The sequence below is a fragment of the Micrasema longulum genome, unplaced genomic scaffold (genome assembly GCF_059751315.1).
Source record: "Micrasema longulum isolate JH-2025_06_02 unplaced genomic scaffold, ASM5975131v1 h1tg000113l, whole genome shotgun sequence".
NCBI classification, from domain to species: Eukaryota; Metazoa; Arthropoda; class Insecta; order Trichoptera; family Brachycentridae; genus Micrasema; species Micrasema longulum.
Window position 1 is genome coordinate 80,656 of NW_028277319.1, and position 25,577 is coordinate 106,232.

Below are 25,577 nucleotides of genomic sequence, written 5' to 3' on the forward strand. Positions count from 1 at the left end.
TTATATGTTTTTTACAAATATTAAACGGCTAATTGCCATGTAGCAATTTATTATAAGATACCGAATTGTAAAAAAATAACAAAATCAATTTATGTGAAACAATTTATTTTATTTTCAAAACATATTTAATACTGTATTTGTGCAAAAATAAAACTTGTTTACATATTGCTGTATTGCACACAGAAAGGGCAGGAAAGTGGATAAAGGTGTTACCTAACAAAAAGCAAAAATATCTGGGGTTGAAGTTTTGAACACCGGTACAATTGCTGATAAAACAACACCTTCATTTGCTCTTAAAATCGTTTTTCCGGTACTTTTTGATGGTGCAGTTGGCTATACGTGAAAGAGCTGTAGGTACATAAAATCTTCATTTAAGGGAAAAAAGCACATTTTTTCAAATTTGTGACATAACGCCTTAATCCACTCGTGTTTTCAATTCATAAATAATATAGGAAAAAACCATGAACATTGTTTTGATAAAGGATTCCACATCTCGTTTCAGTTTCTTTACACTTATAATACCATAGAGGTAGATAATATTATACAGTCGAACTTGGATATTATGAGGAAGACGGGAATGACTGAATTTGCTTGTTATTAGCATTACTCGTTTTACCGGAGAACGATATTTTAAATCCAATCGCCATTGCATATTGTCACTTTTGAAAATTTAAATAAATAAACATTCGTATTTTTTTACAATGTGATAAGGATAGAGAAAACTTTTTGCACACTTATTAACATATTTCGCGCCATGTTCTATTTTACAAATAATTGCCACTGTTTCGCAAATTGAAACACTTCCGCTTGTTTAGTAGTCATGTTTACAATTCAAGGGTTAGATTTTAACTTATCTGACATTACCCAATCGTAATTTTCATTATACATTGATAATAGGACATTGAAAAAAAACCATTGTAAAAACCCCCGAAACAAGGATGTTATTTAGAAACTACAAAAGAAGTTGTAAATTGTAATTAGGTGCCAAACCAGTGCTTACTAAGTTCACAAAGCTTGGATTTTTTACGAGCAATTTCAACCATATGTGTGACACTGTCGGCGAAAACACCAATCAGGTACTTAAACACTTACATAGTATCATAGAAATAAACCGATCCCAACACCCAGCGGCATCGATAATAAGTTAGTCCCCCATTTAGATTTTATTACCTAGGTTCTTATTTCGAAAATGATGTTTTTAAACAATTGAAGAGTTTTTGCTCAACTGTTGACAATACTTTTGTTCGGTATGTCCGAGAAGAAGCTCGTTAAAAAAGTTAATCAATGTATGGAGAAAACCACAAACTAAAATGTCAACTTATGTTTCCTCATTATATCCGAGATCTCGCTATTTCCGTGCGTTATAACCAAGTTTGACTGTAGTAAAGAACAAAACCTTGTGTCAGTATCAATGATTATTAATGTTTTCTCTCTTTTCTTTAATCAGAAACTTTAAGTCAGTTATATAATATATACGTAAATATAAAAAATAAATAAAGGTATAAGTAGTATAAATGTTAAAAATAAGATGCCACTTACGCTATCTGTGGTTTGTAGAGGTATTTCAAATTCAACAAATTATATATTTAGATAATGAGATAGTTCAGTGCTTCGGTAAATTAATTATAAAAAATGTTTTCTTACATGCGGTAAAAAAAGCTGTACAATAAAGTTTCTCGAAAATATGGGAATAAAAATTAACTGTGTACTTTAAAACGTCGCAAGTTCTAATGAACAGCTCTTAGCCAATGAATTATATGTTTTAATAAATTTCTGGTTTCTGGGAAGCCATGTTTAATGTGTTTTCATGCTCACAGGGTTCACTTTTTAAATGTCAGGAAAACTCACTGACAACTAGTGACATCATAATCACGGGTGAAGGAATTTCAAAAATACAAGACATAAAATCATTACGATGATGATACAATACATAAAAATAAAATACATATATTTTTGGCTTAGTTTGATAGTCTATTAACAAATAAAAAAAACCACTGAATTTCATCATTTAAACGAAACTTAATAATTATTATGGAAATTTTAAGATATCATTATTTAAACATTGTTATTAAATACTAAATAACTTATAGTATAAATACTCATAGAATGGGTGTTTAAATGCAATTTAAAAAACAACAAACAAAAAATATTCTAATCAAAACATTGTGGGTTAAAAAAACACCGATGACTACAATATTATTGACATGTGCAAAATATTAATAAAATAGCATATAAATATGTCATTACTAATTTACATTAATACTTTTTAAAAATTATTAATATTAATGGACAGATAACTCGGTGAGTTTTAATATAGGAGTTCATTATTGGTGAAGTGAACAATCTGACAAAATGGTAAAACTTTTGTTTTCAAGTTTTGTCTCTATAAGTATTTTGCCTAATTTTTTTTACTAAACTTTTTTGTTCTTTTTATTTAACAATGATGTTTGTACATGAAGAATCAGGAAAAAGGGGATTTGAATCATACCGATTACAAAAATGTAAAGCAATGAGTTTATTTCGTTTTTGAAATGTCATTTATTTCACTTCACTTACTATGGGCTCATATATGAAATATAAAGATAATACATTAAATAATACTTGTTAGCATTAAACAAAATACACATGTTCATTTATTTGTTGTCAAATACTCAAATATTTAAAAAAAATAACATACATTCTTTGATCCAATTGTATTCATTAATGGTTTTTACATGATCAGTAAATTTTTCTGGAAGCCCCACACATTGTTATGAATATTCTAGAGCTCTTTATGATCCATTATTACACACTATTTGCTAGATGTCCAAGAAGCCTTTATTGGCATAGCAGACCATTCTATTGAACCAAAGGATACCTAATAATTCATAGTAATCAATTAGTAAATAAGAAACTCATTATTTTGACTGAATATACATGGTGAACAATATCATACTTTAGTATACTGATAAAGCGTTACTATATACAACCACTTTTCTCTGGTAATTTAATAAAATGAAATTCGTTGAACATTAATTTATGAATATAATATTGTCAGTATACAATGCCAAAAATGTAAAAACAATCAAAGATTTTAAAAAAAAAATGCAAACCTGTTTTTTAGGTACTAATTTAGGTTTTGGGTGTAGCACACGATGCCTAAGAAAATGGAATAATAATAGACTGTTGAAGTTTCAAAAGACAACCCCCAGCTGGCTTCGGCCAAGGGTGCAACTTTGTGGAAAGTCATGTTTCCCAAATTCACAGCTTTCCTAGCATGGGAAGTATAAGACAAATTTCTTGCAAGAATAACACCAAGGTTGGAAACAGAATATGAAGCTCAAATAAAGGTGCCCAGGAATTTGATACAAGGAGGATACAGAATCCTTTTAATATTGAAAATTGGGTTTTCTGAGAAGGAAAACTTAATTTGTGTCGAATACCCCAATCGGCTACTTTTTTTAATGCATTAGCTGCGCCACCTTTCAGGAATCTGCAGCTATTGCCCTCAATCAAAATACATCCATCATCGGCAAAAGCCTGAATCATACAAGATGAAGGAAGGGGAAGTTTGAGAAAATCATCGAACAGTACATTCCACAAAAGTGGTCCCAAAACAGAGCCTTGAGAAATGCATTCAGCAAAACGTGCATTAGGGCCAAGTCCTTTAGTAGACCCATCAAATACATATAGTTCTTGTAAAATAACCAAATCCAGTTTAAAAGTAACCGCAAGTTCTCTCACTTCAGTGGTAGCGGCTTTGGCACGCCCAACGTTCAGCTGACTGAATTTAACAGCCATAATCAATTGTCGCTAAATCTCTTAGTAAGGCAGCTTTGTATGCTGGGCAGTCTTTATCTCCGGTGGGGTGATTTGCAGGCCGATTAAATTTTGTGCATGTAGCGAAAATCGTGATGAGGTGTATAGGGCACTTCAACAATATATAAATTGCAGCGTATCTTGATAAAAAAATTTACATCAAGGTAAGACGATTAGTCTTACTCTTCAGGTGCCAATCCAGGAATTATGAAATATTCTAGTGTAAAAACTAGTATTTTGTAGATTTGCGACAAATTGTTTACTATAAGGTTATTAAATAGAGAATTATGAATACAATAATTATTTTGCATCTTCAACTTAATTCAGGTATGACAATTTTGCATAGTGAATATTGTTAATATTCTACTAATTTTAGACGAAAAGTATCACAAGGCTCCTTTACATTGGCAGATTACTCTTTACATACATAAAATTTGGCAATGGTTCAAACTGATTACATCATAATGAAGTAAGTACTCAATTCATTAAATGTAAAATTTCTTTATTGCATTGGGTGTTAACATAAGTTGTGTGTTCTTTTTTCCAAATGAAGAGAAGAGGGGGCACAGCAAAAAAAATACAAAAAATTAGTAAATAATTCATAGCATCTTTACAGTACACTGCGCAAATATAACGAGCAGCTTTGGCAGCTTTATTCCCTTGATAAATCACGAACAAAAAGAGGTGTCGAAAAAGCTCACTAACATTGCATTTTGAAGGCTTGTAATAAATAAAATAATATATGTAACGTAAAAACAAATAGAATATCTTGTAAAACAAAATATTTTCTTTTGAATGACAAATAACCTTTACCATTTTGTTTTACATTTGGTGTTCATTTAAGTAGAAAAAAAAGGGACACAACTTGTGTTAACACTAAATATAAGAATTATATGTAATATTAATTTTAAGTAATACATAATATGTATATCTGTACAGATATAATTTTTCTAAGATAATGTATATATTTTTATTTCAGAAGAGGGGAACAGAAACATAAATGACAGTGTCAATTAATGAAAAATATGACGAATTCATTATCATAGAACTTAAATGAATTACAAAATATATTAATTGCTTTGTTTAATGACGTAATAAGCCGCATATTTTGATGGTTGGTCTATGGATGAACAAGTGTAGGATAAAAATATTTTGGCATATCATCCTCCGAAACCATTCACAATACTAGAAAGAAAGGTATTTTTTATAGTTTTGTGAACATTATCATTTACATTAATATCCCTCACAACTTACTATAGTAGCCTCTCAATTTAAGTACACAATTTTTAAAAATTAAAAAAGAAACCTTAAAAAAAAAATTAAGATATTAATTCAGATTTACCCAAAAAATTATGTTTTAAACATAATGTGATCACATTTTCACATTCTAAATTGCCATTTAAGTTTTAAATGAATTTTGATTTAATTAAAAAATATTTCAAAATGTATTTCAGAAACCCAATAATAATAATCTGTGTTATACAGCACAGCGTGTATGGTAATTCCTGTCACATCCGAAACCGCGATGATAAAAATGAACAAAAAGAAAACGAAAAAAAAATCAAATTTAAAAACCAAATGGTTGCTTGCTTCTATGTCATCTTGCTCATAGCGATCATTGTGGTTTTGGATGACACAGGGTTTACCATACAGCTGTATAGTAGATAAAAGTGTACTTGATTAGTACTTTAATGTAATGTATAATACAATATGAATATTGTATTTAATGATGCTTTTTCATAATTAAATTTTTATGTAAATATGCACCAAACTAAATATAAACCTATTGTCTGTGATATTTAAATACCGCGTAACTATCAATTGATTTTTTTGGCAGGAGGACGTAAAAAGCGTTCTGTTAAAATATTACTTACGATTTTAATCAACCCCTGCAAAAATACCGCTGGAGTATCGGAAAAATTATCATTATTTAGAGAAAATATAGTAATAATTCAAAATTAAGGGCTCTTAATCTCTATAACTAATTTATTACAGTAAAACACTTTTGTAAAAGAAACAGGTTACGCGGTATTGCAGTATCACCAATGAAATATGATATGGGGTACATACATTCTATTAAATTTTAAACAACATTTTGGCTTAGCTTGGCACTGCCTTTCTCACTGCATATTAATTTATAAAAGTTATTGGGCATATGAGAAGTAATGTATTGGTCAAAGTAGGTATGCGTTGAGAAGTTTTATTAAATTAAAAATAATTATTATTTATGGAATGATTGATGAAATCTGTGGACAAAAATATAAATATGAATCTGAATAGATACATATTTCATATTTTTTTGAAGACCGTTGTCATACTGAATTTTAATTAACAGAAATAATTTTATGAACAGTATCGTGCACCAAATATAAATAATAAAAACAATCAAATTCATTTAGAATAATAACATTCAAAAGTAATTAAAAATATTATCTATTTATACCCTGGTGTAGGGTGCAGCCTGAACACATGGAGAAATTAGTGCAAGTATTTTATAAATAATTAACATAAATAAATACACAGTTAAAACAATCAAAGGGATAAGATAGAGTGCGATATGGAAAAACCGTTGAGGTGACCACAATACTGAAAACTGGAGCTTTTGATTTACTGTATCTGTAAATAAAAAAAATACACGAAATTATATACTTACATAGAGAATACCATAGCCATAAGAATGCCAAAAATATGAAGATATAAAAAGAAATATTCTTAGCAGGTACCTTAAAAATACATACATGTATTTGATATAATATGTAATGAGGAAGTTCAATTTTTGGGGCACATTAAATCCTTTTTAAACTTGGAATAATATTATCTGTATAATATAATATCTTATTTTGTTTCTCATTGATGGAAAATCAAAACGCAATAGGTCTCAAAAAATTGGTGGCAATTTGAAATTCTGTAAAGGACAAATCAATATTATCTATACTCTATTATTTATAGGAGCACAATAATCATATCATTACAGTACTCCGTCTATAATCCGGCACTTCACTTCTCCGACCCTGCCAGTAATCCGGCGCTTTTATAGAGGCCTTCCACTTCAATGGAATAATGTAAACTATTGATACAAAACTACAGTAGTATTGTGTTGCAAGTTTAATTTTTTCATTATTGTAGTTTTAGTTTATGTTAACACTTCAATTGCGAGTATGTAATAATATTTATACATATAATTCTTCTGTACGTGTGTATGTCACTGAACTCCTGCTAAAGGACTGGACCGATTTCGATGAAATTTTTTGTGTGTGTTTGAGTGGGTTCCTGAATGGTTTAGATTCACTATTAGACCCGGTAGGTGGCTGGTGATATTACACTCTTTTTTTTATTTTGCTTTGAGCAACAGCAAATCACACAATGACGAAATGAAAAGATTGAAATGTCAAACTCAATGTCAAATGTCACTTGTCAATGTATCTTCGTCGGTAACTGAACATGTTAAGAAAAAAAATTGTAAACATATTCTATTTTTCATACTGAAAACTTAATTTTACTTTGTAGATAAAACTGAAGATAAGTGTTATCTTCCCATTGTAATCGGGGCCCAGCAATAGCAGGGAAGCTAACATTTGGTCAGGACAACATCTGTCCGGTGCGCTAGTGTAGTGTACAATACAGTATTACATACATACATATATGTATGCAATAAAACATAGCTTCTGCTGTTTCGCTGTTTGTTGCATCATTATTAGTGATTTACATTGATCCGGCAGTGCTCTGATCCGATATCTGCTGAATTACTGAGAGACCACTGCATATTTAATATTACCTTTTTTGAAAAATTTATAAATACTATACATAGCCTCAGAATCATTAACAAAAAAAAGAGTAGTGTAAGAAAATGTTCTTTTTTCACAAATTTAAATTTCATGAGTATATTTTTTTTTTTAATAATCTCAAACTCACCTATTGTAGCTGCTCCATAGCCGATATTTTTCATCCCCATTCGATAAGAACAAGTTGGAACAATAAACTCATGGAACTCATTTAGTTTCAAATCAATTTTCATGATTTGATCAGAATCTTGAGGCGTTATATGTCTGACTTTATTGGTTTTGTACGAAGATTGTTTTGAAGCCACCAAGTACGAGGCGGAGTGTCTGTGCCCAGAAAAAATGGCTGAAGGTTGTACTTGAGTTAAGACCTAAAAATTGAATTGTTTTTTTAGAAAAATATTATCATAACTAAAATGTTTATGTACTTATTGAAGAAAGTAATAGATATTAACCCCTTAAAGTATTAGAACATTGGGTAAAATGCTAACTTTTGAAATTTGCAATAATCTTGTAAATATTGTAATTATTATTATATTTAAAAAAAGTAAATACCAAGCAAAGGGTACTTCAGTAACTATAACCAATGTTACTAAAGCTAAAATAAACAATATTGAAAAAGAAACAAACATTTTAGCTACAGGGTGATTAAATTAGATAATATTGATGTTTTTGTAGATATTTTTTGTTAAAACTCAATAGTTTATCAATAAAACTCCTTGGTTTAGTTTCACGTTATTTAATTTGAACAACGAGCGCCTTTGCCTAAGTAGGCATCTTCAGGACTGGTGACATGGTGACAGAGGATGAGTTTTACTGATAATTTTATCAAAATCATTCAATTTGATTATTTATAAGAATACAATCAATATCGTCGGTGACACTGCAATACCGAAACCTGTTTGTTTTTACGTAAATGTTTTAGTGCAATAAATTCTTTATAGGTACTAGGAGCTGTTAGTTTTCAATTTTTGGTATTTTTACATTAAATAATTAAAGTTTTTCTGATACTTGGGCGGTATTTTTAGTTGATTAAAATAGTAAGTAACATAGAATGATTTGGGGTTCCTCTGCTGAAAAATTCACTCGTTAAAAGCCATTTAAACATGGACTGTAATGTATGCGTTCCCACGACTCGCTGGTTTGTCACCCGCGTCTGCCGCAGTCAAACTTCCCGGCGTAAACGGGAAGCCGCCCTCCCAAACACAGTCGAAAGACAAAGTCGGAAGGTAGGGGCACGACTGCGCCGACTGCAAGTCAACGTCAATAGCCCTGAAAAGGACTTTCCACTCGGTCCAAGTGGTCTAGAGAGGCGAAGGCAGTCCCTGGCAGGGAGAAGCGAAGGCAATTAGCGGGAGCACACAGGGCAGAGAAACGAACTAAAACACTCGTTCACTGTTCAGAGTTAGGAACTTAACTGATTTATTCATTAACTGGCGCGTTGGCCTAGATCAGCGAACAAATACTGGGGTATCTAGCTATCATATCTATCCATTCATTTATATTTATTTCTATATATTATTTAACAACTAGTTATGCACGTCCGCAACAGTGGACACTACAATATTGTTTTGTCCAAGGACTCGACCATTGTCCACGTGTAAACAGCGATTTGCAAGACAAAAAAATGTTGTGAGACATCGCCACCGAGATAGACGGGCAAGCTATCTCTGCGGAACAATGATTACTTCACCACTGCACGTGTTGTCATTGTCCTTGAGTGAACACGTACAGACAGGACTTTGTGACAATAGGGATTTGCTCGACGTCAATGTGTTGTTCCCGCACACTTTTCTGCCGAAAATGGAGCAAGAATTTTTTTATTTTATTATTTTTTATAATAAAAAAAATATTTTTTTTGTGAGCTCATAATAAACGCAGTTGTGTATTCATTTTCGCAGCGCTCACGTGTGAACTGCGGCTGAATTTTTATATTGTCCCAGTGTTCTGTAGTCGCACTGTTCACGGAGCTGGGACAAGACAATATTGTCATATCTATTGTATTGTACACATGTAAACAGCCCTTTAGTTTCCTGGTATTGCAGTATCGTCGACGATGTTAATAGCAAAATGTCAACCATAGCATTCTGTCAGAAATCATTAATCTTCCGAAAAATTTTAAATATTGCAAACATGCACAAAGAAAATAAAAATAAGAGTAAAGTATTTTTTGATCTGATCTAAAATAAAATAATCTTACATTCATGGTGTATGTGTCTCGTGTTAACAGGAGAGGCATGTGTGATATTGCTATTTTGGTTGAATTAGATGAATGAAAGTCTGCTGTAGATTCAGGGAGCAGTTGGGTAAGATAATTTGTCTTGTAGATGTCCACAGATTTGACAGATATAATATCAGGTTGTTTAAAAGCTGCATTAAACATTTTTATTTTTTCAACGTAAATCGGTTCATTCTCTCCACCAATATCATTATCACCTGGAAGCCATACATGCTGAAAAATTGAAAAAAAAAGCCTTAGTAAGCACAGATATTGTATTTTCGAAGAACTAATATTGTAGAGCCAAATTATGGAAATACCTTAATGGGATATTCAGAGTTAAATATGCTTGGTAATCTTTGAATGTATCTATAAAACTCTTCTTTAGTTGCGATGGACCCTTCATCGGTTATATCTCCGAGGAATATTATGGCATCCGGATTAAAATACGGCACGACATGAGCATATGTTTTGGCAAGAAATCTGTAACAAGCACACATTTTAAAAACAGATTTTCAAAAATGCTTTTATGCTTATTTATAAATATAAGAAAATTCAACAGCTGCATTAAGGCAAAAAAATATATATTATTTATTTTTAAACAGCCCATACCTAATAATATTATTAGAAAAACAATGGTATTTTTAAGAAATTATAGACTTTCTATTTTTAACAATTGAATCTTGCCAATCAAACAATATTTTTTAATATATTTCCTAGTATTTTTTATTAAACAATGTTTTATTCTTCATGACTCTATATTATATATATATTGTCGGTCGGCGTGCATTACCGCCAATCTACAATTTTGTCAAAAATGATATTTTCATATAATTAGATATTCCCTAATCATACGATACGCGAGAGACTAATAGCAGGTGACCTTTATGAAGTAGAACAATACCGCAGATCGGAGTAAATAAACTGTTAGATTTGATTCTAAAAACAGTTTTTACTGTCTCTTGGAAAAAGTTGATTTAGTAGATTGGCGGTAATGCATGCTGACCGACGATTTATTATTATGTAGGTACTGGGTATTAAGTATAAATGCACTTTTACACATGTATATCATGCAAACTAATAATATCAGTACAAACCTATCACTATCCCAATTAAAGATTAACGTAAACAATGGATTTTCACTCTGCTCTCCCAAGATCTGAGGATCAGCCACCAGAAGAATTTTAACACAACCAACATTGTTAGAACACTCTAATGATGGCCACTTATAACTTTGGATGAAATATGTCAAAACTTCATTATAAAAAGTTACTAGCACAATAGGGAGGGTAATTAAATAAAAATGATGCCTGTAAGAAAAAAATGTTAAGTTATTTATAATAATATTTAAATCTTTAATATTTTTAACAAAAGTTCATAAGAGATTGTAAAATGATTGTTCAAATAAAAAAAAATAAGTCTTACCTTTTTATGAAACGCATTAATAAAGGATTTTGAGTTGCAAGTTTTCATTGATTAAGACCCAAAATCTAATCTGGGTTTAACCTCCAAATCTCTTATCTATCAATTTATATTTTAATCTGAAGGTGTAACCTAAAATAATATAATTATAACTCAATGTTGATGACAATTGCAAGATAACTAATAGCTCTACTTTCTATAGAAACAAAATGACCAAAAATATTATATAAGGTGTCAAGGTAAATTTCAAGAGTACTATTTAAATTTAATCAAATATAGTTATACATCATCATTATCATCATTCCTTTTCTGCACCCAATGGTACATAGGACACTGCATTGGTACACCAATCGCAGTGTATCTCGATCGTTTTTGTTGCATGAAGGTAAGATGATCAGTCTTACGCTTCAGGTACCAGTCCAGGGACTATGAAATTTTTTAGTGTAAAAACACCTTTTTAAATGAATATTTCATGTCAACCATGTGGAGAATCAAACCTGAGACCTATTGCGTGGTAGGCAAATGCGCTGACCACTGCACCACGAGGCCGACATAGTTATACAGTGACTATTTATACTAATTCATTAAAATAGTTTAGTCATCAAAAATACTAAATTTGATACAGATTATGTTGAAACTCTTTTATATGACGAAAAAATGATTAATTCTCAGATTTTTCTGGCACACCAATAACTGAAATGTGTATTTTTATGGATTTGAGGTGAATTACTGATTTGAAAAATGAATATAATTAAAGTAGACCGAATGTTATCACAATGCAAAAAGCTAAGAAAATCTGTAATCAAAATTAAAAAACAAATATATACAATAAATTTACATTTAGAAAATAAAGTTGTTTTTTTATATAAAACATATACCTAATAATTATTTATTTATTTTTAACACCCATTTACAAAAAATAATAAAATACATGCTGACGTACTTGAAAATAAAACATAAAATACACAGAAAAAAGATGTGAAATTAGTAAAAAAAAGTTAGAAATTTAGAAAAAAATAGAAAATATATAATTAAAAAGTTATACAAAGTAAAAGAAAAAAAATAATAATTAAGGTAAACAAGAAAGAACAGTGAGCACATAAACAAAAAATGCAAAGAGGTTATTAAAATAAATGAAATGCTGAAAAGCAAACAAAGTAAATAAAGTGTTACGGTAAGCAAGAAAGAAAAATGTGAGTAAAATTAATAATCAAGCAAGCATATTATCGCGATAAAATAAGATATAAGAAAAATGTATAAAATGCCTATTTGCCAAAACTTAATCCTTTACCGCATGGATTATTTAAATCATTTGAAATAAATATGTAATTTTGCGCATCTAATGTAACCTAGGAAAAATAGAGAAAAAAATATACATTTGTTTTCAGAAAAAACATACTGGAAAAACAATTTGTTCCAAATTTGGAACAGCATGCAGTGGTGTCTCAAATAACTATTTTTCTTCTAGTTTTTAATAACACAATAAAATAAAACAAAGTTATCATTACAACATATTTGTTTATTTTTCAGCATGATATTTTTGTAAATAACATTTAGGTGTGAAAGTTTTTTAAACAATTGCGATCCTTGTTGAGGCGTAAATAGCATTTGCACTTCTATCACATTATTTGGGATTTTTGTGAGCATCCCAACAGTTCGCATCTTTGCCGATCTGACTGCTACACTGGCCAGTGATTAAAACCATCTTCAGCTACTTCGATTGGAGTTCAATGCGTCGTCTTTTGCCTTTTTTAATGTAACTAATGACTCATCATATTCAATGCCGTTATCAGACTACACCAAGTTGACTTTTTTATTTATTTTTCTTATTCTCGAGAAAGGTATCTCTGATGTAGAAGGCTGGTTGTTGATATCCCCTTCAAGCGCCACTTCACCTTCAAGCTTATCTTCTTTTTCGTAATCGCTAACTTCGTTGTAAGAATTGGTACTACTGTGGGGAGCATCGAACTCAGGTCAACGACACATCACACACGTGTAAGTGAAATCGATACACGCAGTGCTAACCTCAATCCAGAGCGGCTACCACTGACCCAAGTGCGGACAGTGCAAATTCAATTGTTCGGCAGAACAACGCTCTAAAGGACATTGCCTCCCCGCCGTCGTAGTGGGAGATCAGGGAACAATATTAAAACTGTATATTTATTATAGGAGCAAAAATTCATAAAAAAAATTCTATACCCACGAACAGGCCATGCCTTTGTGGGATTTTTTTGTTTACTATTTTTACTGTTAATATGTATTTAATTTCCATGTAATTATACTTTATTTTTTAATACTCTGTTTTACCTCTTATGCATACTGAAAAAAAAAAAAAGTTAAAAAAATGAATCCAGCATACAAAAGGAGGACCGGTTTCATGGACCACTACACATCTCTTCAGTACTCTCTTACGGACGTTACTATGTCAGTCATAAATTTTAATCAAATCTTTCGTTTGTAAATTATTATGAAAATAAAACTTTGTTATCAGTGTTACACAATTTTATTATTTTACAAGAACACAACTATTTGTAATTTAATGTAAAATAAATAATAAGATCGACATCATAAACTGTTTCTTCTGTCTAAGCTCCGACTGGCGTAGAGGCTCCTCAACACACCACCCACTAACATATACACTTCTAGTGTCTCCTTAGTTTCTGGGATACATATTTTTGTGGGGTTATAATGGGGGATTTTATAATCATCATTGTTGGATATGTTATCATCCTTGCTGGTTTCAGGAATGTTGATAAAAGTGCGATCCTGAGTTACCATTTTATGTAAAATATAATAATATGTAAAACTGCATGGTGTTCCAAATTTTACCAAGTATAAGATCCACCAAACTGCATAATGTTCCAGATTTGGTCGATCGAAAATGACAAGACTGCATAATGTTCCAAATATGGCACAAAGTTTAGTTGATGAAATAAATATGATATGAATATTGTAACTTACTTTTTTGTTATGAAAGTGTCAAGGATCCATTTTAAACTAAAAAAAAAGCACTTTTTTATATTTTTATTATGGAAAAAAAACTGATAAAATTGCGCAAAGAAAAACCACTAGCAAGCAAAATGATGGATCTGACAGCTTACCAACGTTTTTGTAGCTACCAGAATGGTCCACAATAGCGCGCTACTGTCTGATTTATGGTAAAACAGAGTCTACAGTGAGGAATCATCTCAAAACATAACACACAGGTTGCGGTAGTTGTTATCTTTGATGAGAAAAGTCGAATGTTCCAAATTTGGAATGACATGCGGTAAAGAGTTAAGAGCAATTGGATATTATAACAAATAAAAACAAGTATAGGATTAAAAAAACAAGCAAGTAATTTTTCAATTTTTGCTATCTAACATATGCGGTCTTGGTATCAATGAATTGTTATGTTGGTTGAAAGAAGTACTAGAGCAATGAAACAATAAAGTACTCCTAGTGATGACAGCAGGTACTCTAAAATTAATCAATTCAAGTATTTTTGGGACGCCAAAAAGATAGTTTACAATTTTATACAGTACAATGAGATCATTAATAGTTCTCCTTTCAGAAAATGGCGTCAGTTTGAGCAGTGTTAATAGTCACAACTCACATTATGTATTGGAATGTTTAATTTGTAGTTTATATATTGTAGAAATTTATGTTGTACTATTTCTATATTATAAACATGAACATTATAGCAAGGTGACCATATTGATAAATTAAAATCTAAATTATTTCTTACAAGAGAACAGTACAGTATGTTTAATGAACGTATGGACTTGAATTTTTTGTGTTTCTCAAAATAAAGAACTACATTTTTAATGCCTTTCTTGAAAATTCATCATTTCATTATTTTCGAACAATCGATTAAAGAGCAAAATTTAAGTCTTGTATAGCTAATTAGATAAATATTGATAATTTAATTAAAATATACACACCTTTGACAAAAATAAAAATTATCCCAGTATTCGAAGTTGGCGTTCGTTTGTTTGACGTTTAACCATAAACAAAAGGTATATACACTTGACATATACTTATATTTTTTAATAGGTACTGTCGCTTTCGCTTCTCCACTTTATCTTTGGCTTTCTCTGCTTTTGTTTTTTTAGTAATACGGGTCCAAAATATTCACGATATTTTTTTTTCCCCATAAAATAAGCAAGTATTTTCATAATTCACGAAAAAGTCAACCTTTTTTGTATTAAGAAACAACGCGGTACGAAATTTTAAATTTCTTTTATACATATATTTCCAATATATTTTTTGTGTTCTAGGATTTCCCTTTTAGCCATTTCTGGAAAAAAAACAGCATTTTTATTACCGTCGTTAAAAATAAATTCATTTTAATGTTATTTTCCTAAACCTTTCCTAATACAACAACATTTTCCTAGTACAATCAAATACAATAATATTTTCCGTCTATTGTCAATGTCAATTAGGATTCAATCTTTTCCGGCAAATTCTTCTTCTTCTTCGTTTTTTAATGGCCTTTTCACCTCTCAACTCGGGCGTTTTGGTCAGGGTCGAGTTTTTTATATAGAACATATTTACTGTAGAACATATTTACAGCTTAACACCTAGATAACTAGATTTATAACTAGATATTTATAGATAATTTTAAATACACATTTATTGGGTAGGGACAGAAAAGTAAGAATATTAATAGGGAACGGGATGTTGCTATTGGAGAGGTCGGATAGGAACTCGGGGTAACAATCATTATATAATACGGCACCCAAAAAAAACATGATTTAGATCTTCCTCTTCAAGCTGGCATTCGCACATGGCAAAGTCCCGGACATGGATTCTGAACAGGTAAAAACCATTACAACAGTGTCCAATGCGCATTCTGCGTATGGAAGATGTCTCAAATTTGTTAAGAAACACTTTGGAAAACCATGGTTTTTCTGTTACATTTGGTTTCGATTGGAAAAGATGTCTTTCCTTGGGATGGGATGAGGCTACCCAATATTCTTGCCATGTGCGAAGTTGCTTCTCCTTTGTCATAACGAGGAGATCACCTAGTGGTAGGAAAAAACTATAGGCAGGATCCCCGGAATGGACCACCTCCTTTGCCAACTCGTTCACCCTCTCGTTACCGGGAATACCATAATGGCTAGTTTCGGTAAATTCACCTAGCGACGAATTACCTGAAATACCATAAACATTTATTTTTGTGTATAACAAAATGTATATCGATTCACGTTTCTCACAGGGGAAAACATATGTTTTTAAATAAAATCAAAATAAAAATATTAACCGCTAATCGATGGCCATTAAAAATAATACACGTGTATTTTAAAAACTTAAGATATTTAGATAAAAATAATAATAAAACCTACAAACCATCACGCCCTTTTCACATAGGCGTAATCAAAGAGGATATAACACCATATTTGTTCCTCAGTCATTCATACAAACCTCACTTCTTCAATATTCATACATTTCGTACGTACGCGCGCCGATTATTTCAACTTTTGACCTTTTCATACAACTTTAATAAATTCAACGTCGTCATTTTCATGTTCACGCTCTATCGTGCATAATAATAAGGAACTGCATCGGTACTCTAATCGTAACTTACCGGTGATTATTTATAATATGTTTAAATGCAGTTTTGCGCTTCAGGGACCAGTTCAGCAATAATAAAACATCGGAGCGTAGAATCACATTAAAACAATTATTTCACATCCACCTTGCCAGGAATCGAATCTAGGACCTTCGAGCATGGTAGGAGAACAGGCCAACCACTACGCTAGGAGGTGGAACCATTTCCAATGTATTAATCAATTATTCGTTTTCTAATCTTCATACGTATTAATGTGTTTTTTTTGTATTTTATATTACATAAATTCTAGTCTTAAGTTCATTTTGTAATTCAGTTTTATTAGAAATAATATTTAGAACATAATACTTTCTACTTTCAAAATTACGAATGTAGTCATAAGTCAGAATTGAAAAGGGACAACGAATTAAAGTAATAAGTGAGAGGGAGATGGAACAAAGACCAGCTCGGGCGTTCCATAAAACCACCGCAGCCCTTTAAAACATAACAGTTGTAAAGCAGTCGAAAATGAGACTAAAAAGTGAGTTGAAGTTGAGGAGTTGAAGTGAAAGTGAGTGGTGTCGAACGGATCCTCAGTCAATGCCGAAGATCAGCGCCGTTGACACATACAATGTAGCCAGCTACGTAACAAATATCTTAGATTTAGACTGGTCCACGATGGTCATCTAAGGCCGCGAGCACAGCGTCCGGACCATTATCCGTATCTCCGTATAATGATGCGTTAGAAATATCTAAGTGAAGAGTGATAGCCGAGAACTGCCTTAGTTGAAGGATTTAATTTTTTTTCAGATGTACGGTTTCAGTATAGATTTAAGTTTTTTTTTTTTTGGGGATTAAATTTGTTTAGGTTTGATTAGAATAAAATTATCATGACGGGGAATTAAAATAGGGAAAACAAATGACGAGTTAACTTTCTATCTCACTTATTCGATATGGAACAAGAAAGATCGATCGCCATTTTCTATTTAATCTCAGATTTTCGATCGGCGGATGTTCCCGCTTCCTTCCAGAACGGAGAGATGAACAGTTTTCGTTTGTTCATACGCTCGAACGCGGAACTTGATTTTACAGCCTCCGAGACAGTCAAATCTCATCTTAATGTTTCTTAATTTCGCCACCATTTCAACAATAAACTACTCCATATTTCACAATTGAGCTTTTCCCCGTGATAACCAGACCATCGTATTTGCGTTTTTTTTATTGAGGGTATCCAACTTTTTCCAATTCTGTCTTCTGTTGTATTTTTCAAAATAATGATAATAATCTAAATTGATGCTAATAAATTTATATTCATGTTTAAACTTTTTACCAAAATGTAATATTATCGGCCAAAAACAAGCAGCACATATTTACAAATTATTACAATAGCATCCTGACAAAACAAACCTACTACAATTTTCTGATTTGAAAGCATGGTATTTGATATATCTACTCCTATGACGTAATGATTACCCTTCAGAATATTTATTTTAGTCATATGAAACAGATTTTATACATCTAATTCGTCTATGATTTTATGCATTCGAGCTTTATCTATGTCGTTGTCATGGAAATAATACATAAACAACCGCATTTAAAATGTTGTAATCGGAGATAATGTAAAACTTGAACTTATACAGCGCCAGTACAACATATAATATTCATTGGTATTTTTAAAAACGTAAGATTCTTAGATCAAATATTGATTTTAAAAAAACTCAGCAAGAAAAAAATGTTGAACTCCAGAAATCAAAATATTAGTTATGAAAAACAAACTAAGTTTATCCAAGATAGAATTACATCTGTTGAGAAAAACTTTGCAGAAATATGCAGCTCTTTCGGAGCTTATGCTAGGAAAGTTGCAAGGTAATTTATGAATATAGTAGTCTTTTAGAACATATCTCTTATTATTCCAAAGTATTTTTTTTTTTTTTTAATATCAGAGTTCGAGATACTGGAGATGAATTGGCAAAAGTTGTGCAAGCTTATGCCAATGGAGAAACAGTTAACAAGTCTTTAAGCACCGCACTGGCAAATCTAGCGACTACATTTTCGGCCATCGAAGATTATAGAAATGCCTATGTACAACGTTTAGAATTCAAAGTAATTATGAACTTTTTTACTATCCTGGCACATTTATTACTTGGTCTCACAAACATTGAAAAAAAATCTTACAGTCCATGTTTATTAAACTAAAAATACGTTGTTCAACGAACATAATTTTTTATCTTAAACAAATCTTACGTGATTATAGGTAATAACTGAATTATCTCAATATGATGGAATTTGTAGACACGCTCGTGGTGAAGTTAAACACACTTTGTCTGTAAGGGACAGTGAAGTTGCTCGGAAGAGAGTTTTAGATCGAGTAAAGGAAAGAAACCCACTAAGTAAACAGCAAATTGTAAGTTATTTTACATTTTAAAATGCAGTTCTAAAAATATATTGATTTAAGAAGCAAGCAATATGCCTAAATTTTATATTCAGTCCATTTTTCCAAACCTCTAGTTTTCCTAACCTGTAGTTTTTTCAAACTAACAAATATTATGCCATGATTCTTTTCTCTCAAACATACTTGGCAATGCTATGCATAGTTGAGCATTCTAAACAATTTTGATACATTCATAATCTAAAAACTGTGATCAAAATATTTTTCATAGCTGATGACACTCAAGTAAATATTTTAAACTGTATTTTCGTTTTGTAAAACTAATCTAAGATTTGGAATGAATCAACCATAAATTAAAAATTGCACTGTCTCATTTTTTTTACAATAAGAAATTACTATTTACGTATTTTTTTGTTTCCCTTTAAAAAAGGTATAATTTTTTTCTTTTACTGATTAGTAACATGATGAGGTACATAAAATAAATATTGTAAATGAATTCTTCGTCACAGGTAAGGAGTTCATATATAAATTTTAAAAATGTGTTAGAGGCTTGGCAGGTTATTCCTTCAAAAAATATTTATTTATTAAATAAATATTACTAATGTCTAAACTTTTAGGTCAAATATTTAATAAATAAACATATATATTTCAGATGCATGCTGAAGCAGAACTTTTAAAAGCATCTGCCGATATGAGTAGAACTAGTAAAGAGTTAGACGAGCAAACAGATTTATTTGAAAAACACAAATTAGAAGACATAAAAATGATTTTACAAAATTTCATTGAAATGGGAATGGTTTTTCACTCAAAAGCATTAGAGTTGCTGACTGTCGCTCATCGCCAAGTCAAAAATATAGATGAAAAATCTGATTTACAGGTAATAATTTATATTACAAACATTTTAATGATTATCATAAATATTTGCCCAATAAATAAATGTGTTTAAGTAGGCAATAACATTACAAAAGAAAAATGATCGAGTGTTTTAGTAAAAAGATGTCAAAATTTGGTAACGTATATCAAATTTTTATATTTGTATTCAATTGTAATAATATATAATATTGTTCTTGTTTGCTTTCTACCTAAAAGGACTTTCAAGAAATGAGAGGAAGCTTTGATACGGTAATGGTTTTTAATATTTTTTTACTGCCTTACACTGCTCAGCATACCTACTAATATTTTTTAGGAATACACCAGTTTTTTAAAGCACCTTCTAATTACAGATTTCTCAAATAGGTTCATATAATAATTAACAGTTAAGAAAAAAACAATAAAATCAACCAATAAAATAATAAATAATGATTTATAACTTATTGATATAAAAGTGTTGAAATCATTTTTATTAATAATTTATATCAACATTGAATCTAATTGTATGTGGTAATATTTTGAAGTTATATATATTTTTATAAACACATATTTTTTACAGTGTTACAAATGTTTTTTTTTCCAGGAATTTCGATCACAGCTCAGCTCACAAACTGATCATAAATCAATTCACAAACAATCCGGACATGGGTCATTGGCATCACTTTTAGGCCAAAGGGAAAAAGTGCAATCAAAGAGTCTCAATTCTGTGGTAATTTTTAATATATAATTTTGAAATGTTTGGATATATCGATGGTCTGATTCATTAGTCAGACATCTCCAAAATACAAGAGAGATAACGAGAAAATAAATATTACAATGGTCACCTAAAATATAATACTGTTGATTTGTGCCTGAATTTTATATACTCTATAAACAAATGTTTTGTGATTGGATACATTGCCAAAATCTAAAATGTATTCATAAAAGCAATAGCTGTTTTCTTATTTAAATGAATGTGATAGATTCACCAGTTTTTCTCCTGTAATGCTGTAATACTCCGGAAATAAGTGAAGATTGCCCTGAAGCTTCTATTTCCAAGAAAGTATACACTTTTTCACTATTGTAATGTAAGAATAATGTTTATTCATTTTTTAAGGATTCCTTGAGAACATTGAGTGAAAATTCTGATGATGAAGATGATGCGGAAAGTAGCAATGAGAAAATTAGTCCCAAAGTGCATAAAAGAAGTAATTCTTTCTACTGAATTGGATTTAAATATTTTATTAGTAACGAGTAGTTAATTAATTCATGTTTTCAATGCATGAAATTCAATTGAAATAATCCCACTTTTTTTTCTCTGTCTTTTTGTTAATTAAATGCCCTTATCTTCCTTATTTTACATCTAGGAATAAGAAATATTTTTGAATTTTAAGAAAACTATAAAATAAATACTAAAATCCAACAATTTTTTTTTTCAGTCTTCCAAAGCATACCAATATGTATGTGATTTTTTAACAGTTTTAATTTAAATACAAAGTTAAAAATATAATCAGTGGAGACCAAATTTTTTTAATGCACGGTCACTATATGACCAGATAGACCTAAGTTCTCAATATCTTAACATTTAGTTCTTTATGCTTATTTTTATTAAATTGTAAAAAATATAATTCATTCATGCCGTTAGTGGTTGAGAATAGACCAACCCACGAGCATTTCCCTTATTAACATAGTTATGTATAAAAGTAAATAACCTTGTTTGTTAGTCATACTTGTTTTGGACATACTCTGTATTGTGAGTAATGAAGTAGAGATAAATTAATATTTGAAGTTCTAAATTCTAGCATCCTACTAGTTTTGTAACTAAATGTACATGTGAAGATACGTTTATCCATCTACCTTAGCGTGCGCCATATCACTCGCTGACAAACAGCATGAAGTAAAATTAAATTTTGGATTTGGGTTATTGTGTGCATTGTGTGCATTGTTTACATTGTAATAAATAAATATTAACTTATTATTTTCTTTACACCATTTTTTCCCTTGTGGTTTCTTTTATTTCAGATGATTTTAAAAAAACATTTAATACTACATCATCAGGTTTCTGGCACAAGTCGGAAACTATATTTTACTAGTTGTAAGATATTGCTCTTTTAAAGTCAAAAGCTCATCCCAAATCAATGATTCAAATTAAACTGCAAGCTGAATACCGTTGCTCTAAATGTGACACTTCATATATACAAACCAGTTGACCTTCCTTCAAGGAGAGACAAAACTGTTTTGACAATTAATTAAGTCCACCATACAAAGTGTAAGCAAGGATAGTTACGAGAGGTAACTAGCAGTCGGTTTTCCCTCGTACAAGGTATCACCAGAAAGATGGAAAATTACTTTACGGACATCAAAACATAAAATTGACCAAAAGTTGCAGTTAAGAGGTGTCACACCTAGGCAATGATATTATAAAAAATATTATTTTTTGTATTTATAAAATACGCGATATTTTAATTTACTTTTTAAATAAAGATGATTTGATGCTATTTATGAAGACATCTCATTTTTCAAAAAACCTGATGAATATATCCCTAAGTAGGTAGTAAGTAGTTTTATCTATGTTCTACCATTCAAACATTTATTTGAACACCGTATATTATACACCACTTATGTAAGAATCATTTTATTTGGAAATTACATATTTAAAGCATTAGAAAAGATAAAGAAAAGGTTGGAAATAAAAGAAGATCAAGAGGAGTTTTAAAGAAAGAGGGAACATATAGTGTCATTTTCAATAATAAGAACTTGAATAATTTCTCCCTGTTTCCCGACAGACACCATCTGTCATAGAATTTTTAGCATCGGGCAATACTACAGCCAACTTCATCATGAAGCTTCACCGTTAGGCTTCAAATGACAGTATATGTTATTCCACCGAAGTGTAAATAACATATTTCATAGTTCATATTTCAACATGTCGAATTGCATACCAAAAAAAATAGTATTTGCGGGGAATTATACTACATTACCTTTTTTTAAAATCTGCAGCTGGACCACATAGAATTCTTGTGGAAACTTACGGTGACCATGCTCTGTCATAACATCATTATCGTCATAATCATCTGTGCTTTGCACGACGATCAGCTGGGTGTAGTGTATTATGAGCTCCACAAACACAACAAAACCATCACGGGGATCGCTATTGCTATATGATGCGTTTAAGAGGAGCGTTGAAGGGAAAACGGCCGCAATACGAGAAGAGACAACAAAGTAATTTTGCAGCATGACATTGCTCGGCTACATGTTACAAGGCCAGTCAAAACATGCTTGGAAACACTCGAATGGGAAGTCCTACCCCACCCACCGTATTCACCGGACATTGCTCCTTCCGATTACAAATTGCTCTGATCAATGACTTATGGCCTGGCTGAGCAGCACTTCCATTCTTATGATGGCAAAAAATGGCTCGATTCGTGGATAACCTCAAAAGATGAGTCGTTTTTTCGAGACGGTATTCGTATGCTACCAGAAAGATGGGAGGAAGTAGTCACTAGCGACGAACGGTACTTTCAATAACATGTTCTTTACTATTTTTTATATAAAGAATAAATTTTCAGGAACTGAAGAGAACTTATTCAAGTCCCCAAAATAATTATGAAATAATTTTAAAACACTTGATAATCTGTTTACGAGTTTAAAGTGCTCAGTAGACTCAAATCAGTGTTTGATTTCTTATATTATAAGTTTAAATGTGGAGTTCTACAAAATAAACACCAAATAAATCAATAGTTTAAAATGTGTTAATAAGATCCAAATATTATGTTGAATTCTGTACCTGCATTGGGGCTTATATAAATAATTTTGAATTATTATTAAGTATACCTATAAACAAAATAAATAATCGCAAACTAAAATTATAATATACATTATACTTTAAATGTCCGCTGCAATAATGGATAATTGTGACATAATGATCAAATCGCAAGATATGGAACCTGAATGTGGATTGATAAAGAAGTAAAATGTAGGTATGCCTGTAAAGGATGTTGTCAATTTAATTGAATTATCATATTGAATATATGATCATCTATTCTGATGTAGTTGCGTATGACATGTTTCAGCTTTTAGAACATATTTAACTGTTTTAACAAGCCGTCAAAAATAAAATGTATCCTACCAAAATGTTTTTTTTATTTTTTATCAGTCATTTTCAAGCCATTCACAAAATGTCTCCTTCAATAAAAATACAGTTCAAAGTGATTAATGTGAAAGTTTATTGATAAGTGTACAAATTGTGTTTGTTAAATCAATAGGCAGAATAGTACTAGGAACAGGGTGATACTGAACATCCAGGGTGAAGAGGTACATAACAAATATGATGAGAATGTATAAATAGTAAAGGAATGTTTTATTACTACTTTTCAGATCCTTCTACTCCTGATTGTGTCATTAAATCAGCAATATTTTTTTCCAAATCATCAATTCTATTTCCCATCTCATCGATTCTCGTAATTATTTGGTCTGACATAGTCTGAAACTTATCCTGCATGTTTTGGAGAAGGGCTTGAACCTACAAAAACATGATATAAATAAATGCGAAGCGAATAAAAAAACCGCAGTATACTTTTACAAACTAAACTTTCATCAATAGTGTAAGTGCATTCTCTATAAAGCAAATTTCGTGTCATCTACTCACATAATTCGTAAGTTCCAGCATATTTTTAGGATCGTTATTACTCACAGCATAATTCTTTTCTGATTCATCGTGAACATCCGCACCACCATCTGCCATTGTAGAATATTTTTTAAGTTTCTTTAGTTTATATCTTTCGGAATTATCAACGTATCTACTCGTTCGTCACTTGTGTCAAATTTGTGTTGAATTTTTATTTGCAAGTTGATGTTGAATTGTCACTTAATATTCCATAGATACATTCAAAAATGTTACGCTGTCCTATACAGCCAACATATTAATAATAAAAAAATAGTACCTACCTAATTTCGTATTATCATTACATTACTTGCTAAATTACATTATTTACAAAAAAAACTAATTCAATCGTTGTTGAAATATAATACTAACTTCATTTGCGCAAATATTGTACGTTTGTTGTTCCGCTTAATGGGATGGGCTAATTTGGTTTCCATCGATTCTTCAATAAGATGCAGCATTTTTTTTTATCATGCATTGTTGGGTACATCATACTCAAAAAACTTATTCTCGGAACATTATGAAAAACAAACGTACATTTTTCTATTTTCGTATATTCAAATCAAACGTGCGTTTATTCATTAACTATTTGAAATATTTCTTTACATTGTATAGTTGATAAAAAATTTTAAGTTTTAAGGCAATAAGTTCTGCTAAGAATAAATAATATATATACACTGCAAAATATAATTATGTTTTATTATAAATAAATTTGCGTATGTGTTTACATTTGTAATAATTTAGTACATAATAATACTTTCTGAGTAAATAATTAATAAAAAAATAACTAAAGCACATATATGTACGTGCACGTGCACGTGCACCCTAATATTATTTTAATCAGAGCGGATGAAAAAATTACCGAACAGTTTTAAAACGAACGACGAATAAACACCTTCGCTGCGCGGGAACGCCTAAAAAACTCTAAT

The 25,577-nt window shown here is 30.7% G+C and overlaps 3 protein-coding genes across 9 annotated transcripts; 1 reads left to right on the top strand and 2 right to left on the bottom strand.

Moving 5' to 3' along the window:
- Positions 1-84: 84 nt before the first annotated feature.
- On the bottom strand, positions 85-15,274 carry Mppe (Metallophosphoesterase). 4 transcript variants are annotated; one of them, XM_088238944.1, is made up of 9 exons: positions 15,141-15,186; positions 14,179-14,214; positions 11,221-11,349; positions 10,893-11,105; positions 10,116-10,278; positions 9,778-10,029; positions 7,711-7,948; positions 6,522-6,703; positions 6,283-6,414 (listed from the first exon to the last, which is right to left on the bottom strand). In XM_088238944.1, the coding sequence occupies exons 3-8, from the start codon at positions 11,235-11,237 to the stop codon at positions 6,660-6,662; spliced, it is 927 nt and encodes a 308-aa protein (XP_088095070.1). In that variant the 5' UTR covers positions 11,238-11,349; positions 14,179-14,214; positions 15,141-15,186; the 3' UTR covers positions 6,283-6,414; positions 6,522-6,659. The 4 variants fall into 4 exon arrangements, with proteins under 4 accessions (XP_088095053.1, XP_088095063.1, XP_088095060.1 ...); XM_088238927.1 differs by lacking the exon at positions 6,522-6,703 and having other exon boundaries at positions 85-6,414; XM_088238937.1 differs by lacking the exons at positions 6,522-6,703; positions 15,141-15,186 and adding an exon at positions 14,945-15,095 and having other exon boundaries at positions 85-6,414.
- Positions 15,275-17,280: 2,006 nt separating this feature from the next.
- Fam92 (CBY1 interacting BAR domain containing protein Fam92) lies at positions 17,281-21,958 on the top strand. 3 transcript variants are annotated; one of them, XM_088238966.1, is made up of 9 exons: positions 17,281-17,380; positions 18,388-18,613; positions 18,691-18,850; positions 19,002-19,151; positions 19,789-20,013; positions 20,226-20,258; positions 20,590-20,715; positions 21,103-21,193; positions 21,425-21,958. In XM_088238966.1, the coding sequence occupies exons 2-9, from the start codon at positions 18,480-18,482 to the stop codon at positions 21,451-21,453; spliced, it is 948 nt and encodes a 315-aa protein (XP_088095092.1). In that variant the 5' UTR covers positions 17,281-17,380; positions 18,388-18,479; the 3' UTR covers positions 21,454-21,958. The 3 variants fall into 3 exon arrangements, with proteins under 3 accessions (XP_088095092.1, XP_088095084.1, XP_088095094.1); XM_088238958.1 differs by having other exon boundaries at positions 17,302-18,613; XM_088238968.1 differs by lacking the exon at positions 20,226-20,258 and having other exon boundaries at positions 17,302-18,613.
- Positions 21,959-24,187: 2,229 nt separating this feature from the next.
- On the bottom strand, positions 24,188-24,869 carry LOC148284509 (uncharacterized). Of its 2 annotated transcripts, none has more exons than XM_088238986.1 (2): positions 24,679-24,869; positions 24,188-24,507 (listed from the first exon to the last, which is right to left on the bottom strand). In XM_088238986.1, the coding sequence occupies exons 1-2, from the start codon at positions 24,727-24,729 to the stop codon at positions 24,352-24,354; spliced, it is 207 nt and encodes a 68-aa protein (XP_088095112.1). In that variant the 5' UTR covers positions 24,730-24,869; the 3' UTR covers positions 24,188-24,351. The 2 variants fall into 2 exon arrangements, with proteins under 2 accessions (XP_088095112.1, XP_088095104.1); XM_088238978.1 differs by having other exon boundaries at positions 24,634-24,869.
- Positions 24,870-25,577: the final 708 nt, after the last annotated feature.